Raw genomic sequence first — 4,067 nt, 5'->3', positions numbered from 1 at the left:
TCACGATTTACCGTTAGCAACCGGGCCCTCTGCCCGACCAACATTTCAAGTACAATCACACATAAGTGCATATCCAAAACGTGAACAGAGCATTATTTTCGTTCGATTGCTCACTTGGCATTGCTTTTTCGAGTCCAACATTTCACTCGTTTTCATTCGAAGTGTCGTAAATATTTTGCACGTTCGTCAGCATTCATTCGATGCTTTTCGTCGAAAAAAACACACTCACCAAAGTATTTTGCATATTTAAACCTGATGCCTAATGAATACCGTTTCCAATAGATTTATAGGATTTTTCTGCTCATTCACAGATTGAGAGAGAAAAGAATAATGTATTATAGATCTTGCGGTTATTTGTTAAAATGTGGAACAAATGAAACCAATTTTAAATATTATTCTATAAAAAACCAACTGATTTTCGATTCACAGGTATTTCAAGTTTTCTCAAAAAATCCAAACTATTCTTCAGTTTACATATGATTACTCAGCACGCGTGAATCATTTAATTATGCTTACTTTCTATACGTAAATGAATTGGATATCATTTAAAATGAGTACCAGTGACGATATTTAACGTCATTTTGAATTTTTTTGATAAAATTATCATTTTTAATTGCCACAATTTTTGGCGTTTTTTAGATTGCAGAGAGTAAAATCTAAAATTTATCAAATGATTCAAAGTACAAGAGTATACTTTTACGTCAACGTAAATAAATCCATATCAACAAAGAATCAGTTTTAGTGTGATAATATATAGAACAAAAATCGCTTGTTAAAGTGATTCAGGCGATTTGATCTAGGTGTTAAAATGTCTATCTACAAATTTCACAGTTGTATGGTAGCTAATACACGCTAATACACAAACAGAAATCGAAGAAACGTCACACAAAAGAGAATGCAAAAAATTGTTACTGTGTTATTTTATGTTAGTAATAAATGTACAACAAAACGATACTAATCGTGTTCGGAGCATACACAAATGAATGAATGAGTGTGGTTTAAAGTCAAGTTCAATGCCCACAGCTGGTAAAAGATATTACATCCAAAAAAATTGGCATAATAAGAAAGTGAATCAATAAGTCATCAAAATTCATGAGAAGCATGATGATTCAGAAAAAACTCATGAATCTGGTTTTTTGTTTGCCGGTCCATTTATATATTCGTTTAGTTTGCAATCCAACTCTCGCCGGTTCACTTCGTAGTGGTCGCAGTTTTTAAGTTGAAATAATGAAATTGTTTATCGTGTTGATTGTTTTCCTGGGCGCAGTCTCAGCCGGTATTTAATGAATATTTTCTTAATGAGATCAATATTTTTAAAAATACAAAGAAAAGTGTCTGATTTAATTAAATAATTTCGTTTAATTTGCTGTTTAATTAGGTGAAAAGGAAACTTTTCTCAAAAGATTCAGAAATTATCTAAAAGATGTCTGGGATGACGTTGCGACTATTACTGAAGACGCTGGTGTTGTAGTGAAATTTATTGATAGGCAAGTAAACAAATATTTATTATCTAACTTGTGATTTAATTGTCAGTTTCAACGATTAGTTTTGAAATAATTGGTCCAAAAGTATTAAAAACTGTATAAAAATGTTTTAACAGCTATCCATTATTACATGCAGCCTCAAAGGGTAATTTATATACTCTATCTCTAAGAACTATGTTTTGTAATTGATTTTTTTTAAATGTTTATAATGATAAATAGGTGACATAGAAGCGGTCGAGAAAAAATTAAGCAATAAAAGGTTTCACGTGGATTTCACCACTCCAGATCTCACGACGATGTTGATGGAAGCTTCCGCTTTTGGTATGCTATGATTCGATTTAATGAAATAAAATTGTATACATTTTTTGCTTTTTTTGTATATCAGGTAAATATGACATGGTTAAGTTATTAATTGATCGCGGGGCTCATGTAACACATTCCAATAAATATGGATTTACGGTAACGATTTTTAAACAAACTCATTTACATTAAATTATTCTCCCTTCTGCTACAATTTAAAAAAAAAAAAACATTCTTGCAGGCCTCTGACTATGCCAAAAAAAACGGTAACGATTTTTAGACAAATTCATTTACATCAAATTATTCTGCTACAATTTCAAAAAAAAAAAAAACATTCTTGCAGGCCATTACAACATTGTGCAATTATTAGAGAACAAAGATACTGAAATGGTACTTTATGAACCACTAACTAATGGTAATTTTTCATTTTTCAATTGATTCATCTATATTCGTTGATATTTGTATTCTTCCCAGATGCAAGACGTTTAACAAGCAACAGCGGAGCTACAAATGAACAAAATTTTATGCATATAACTTTCCTCACTCTATTAATGTATGCCTTTGCCCGTGTTTTTCAGTGAATAAAAACATTTTATTGATAATTTTATATAGCCGTATATCCGTTGTTTATGTTTTTATTCAACTATTTTGTAGAAATGCATCAAATATTGATGATAATATCTATGGCTGTGTTTCTATAATTGCCATTTTTGTTATCGTATATTTTATATTCGCTGCACACATTTTTGTTTTGTTTTATCTTTCATATATTCTATTTATAAAGTAGATAATGTAATGTACGCAAATAATAAAAATGCTTTGAATGAACGGCATTTTATTCAAAAATCTATAAAATAATAATGAGAATTATGGTGGTTTCTTTAGGATTTTCCATTGAACTATTAACGAATAAAATGTGTATTTTTTATTTCCGAGATCATCCACCGCTGATATCAGAGATAAAAGAATCATCTAGTAATGCTGCTGTGTATTTCAGCTTTTGAATTGAATATTCTTTAGGAAACAATCAAAAGCGGTGTGTTTCAAAGATACCAGTAAGCAGTCACATGCATATTTATACCGGAGCCACAATTTGAGAATTCGAGAGAAAAAAAATGTTGTTTTTTTTTACCTTTGGCACAAAATGCATGCTGAATTATTTAGATATATGTATGAAATTTGTATTCCATCAATGCGAACGCCATTTCCGAAATGCGCTGGCAGTAAGTCTCTCGGGTATTTCGTTAGTTCGTTCGCTCCATTCTCTTTCTCTTTCTCTCTCTCACTCAAAAAAAGTATGCTTTTCGATTTAATATTAATGTGAGTGTAAGTATGAGATGTACGCAATATGAATGCCGTAAAGTATTTGGAATATGGGCCACAAATTCATATCTTTCGAGTGAATATATTCAAATGTTTTCATGTGGATTCTTTAGCCAAGTGGAAAACGGCATTACTGGATGCGAAAAAACCGATGGCGATGCTGCTGCTATCAAAGAACCTGGATAATTTATATTTTCCGCAGAATTTTATATACACTCATCAAATGAATTTATAATTGCATGCAAATGCAACAACAAGCACTAAAAAGAATCGAAAGACGAACATTTCTCTTTCATTGAGAGAAATAGAAATAAAGAGAGAAAGAGAAAGAAGGGAGAGAAAGACACACACACAGAGAGAGACAGAGATATTGAAAGCGAAGCGCCATGTATGCATGGCAAATCTATGGGTTTATGGCAACGCTCTCAACCATGTTTTGAATTAGCCAAAATGCCTGGAATCATATTTGTGTGTTCAATGCATACAGTCTGTTCCGGTATGTCGAAAACAACATAAAATATTAAAATCAAGCCGAGCTCGTTTGCACACACACACACAAACATGCCGTATAATAATACAGAATCGTCCGCACCTTTTGTGCACTGAATATCGCAAGAAATAGTTTATTTATTCCTTTTGTGGACAATTTTGAGCTTTCCGTTTGAGCTCTTTTTTCCGGCTCTCTCTCTCTCTCAATCTAGATATTTCTCATTTAGTTTCCTCTTTTTGTTCGTTTCCGTTCCATTTTCTGCATTTGTTTGTCGTTTGAAAATCACATTTTCTCCGGATTGCATTTTAACCATTTTATTGGATATTGAGAAATACCCAACGGCATTCAAAATTTACTTGTCTCTTGTTTGTCATACTATTTAAAGAATGTATTTGAGAGCATTTGATCCGACAGTGTGGTAAATATCGAACGACAAAGGATTTCAAAGTCTCATCGTTGATATGAGACGG

At 31.9% G+C, this 4,067-nt stretch overlaps 1 protein-coding gene across 2 annotated transcripts; it reads left to right on the top strand.

The window, feature by feature from the left end:
- Positions 1–1,182: 1,182 nt before the first annotated feature.
- Positions 1,183–2,401, top strand: LOC116344882 (ankyrin repeat domain-containing protein 50-like). Of its 2 annotated transcripts, none has more exons than XM_031773720.1 (8): positions 1,183–1,276; positions 1,379–1,487; positions 1,601–1,629; positions 1,704–1,805; positions 1,870–1,943; positions 2,026–2,050; positions 2,128–2,199; positions 2,259–2,401. In XM_031773720.1, the coding sequence occupies exons 1-8, from the start codon at positions 1,228–1,230 to the stop codon at positions 2,363–2,365; spliced, it is 567 nt and encodes a 188-aa protein (XP_031629580.1). In that variant the 5' UTR covers positions 1,183–1,227; the 3' UTR covers positions 2,366–2,401. The 2 variants fall into 2 exon arrangements, with proteins under 2 accessions (XP_031629580.1, XP_031629581.1); XM_031773721.1 differs by having other exon boundaries at positions 2,128–2,174; positions 2,259–2,289.
- The last annotated feature ends 1,666 nt before the right edge of the window (positions 2,402–4,067 follow it).

This window comes from Contarinia nasturtii, unplaced genomic scaffold (assembly GCF_009176525.2).
Source record: "Contarinia nasturtii isolate CC-2019 unplaced genomic scaffold, AAFC_CNas_1.1 Cnas_scaffold_1182, whole genome shotgun sequence".
In the NCBI taxonomy this organism is placed as follows: domain Eukaryota; kingdom Metazoa; phylum Arthropoda; class Insecta; order Diptera; family Cecidomyiidae; genus Contarinia; species Contarinia nasturtii.
Note: the sequence above shows the minus strand (reverse complement) of the source record. Positions and strands in the feature narration are given on the sequence as shown.

Bases quoted from the DNA above. Each gene is read 5' to 3' on its own strand.
- LOC116344882 (XM_031773720.1), top strand. From the start codon at position 1,228: ATGAAATTGTTTATCGTGTTGATTGTTTTCCTGGGCGCAGTCTCAGCC. The intron at 1,277-1,378 runs GTATTTAATGAA...CTGTTTAATTAG, and splicing joins CCTGGGCGCAGTCTCAGCCG to GTGAAAAGGAAACTTTTCTC. The intron at 1,630-1,703 runs GTAATTTATATA...AATGATAAATAG, and splicing joins ATTACATGCAGCCTCAAAGG to GTGACATAGAAGCGGTCGAG.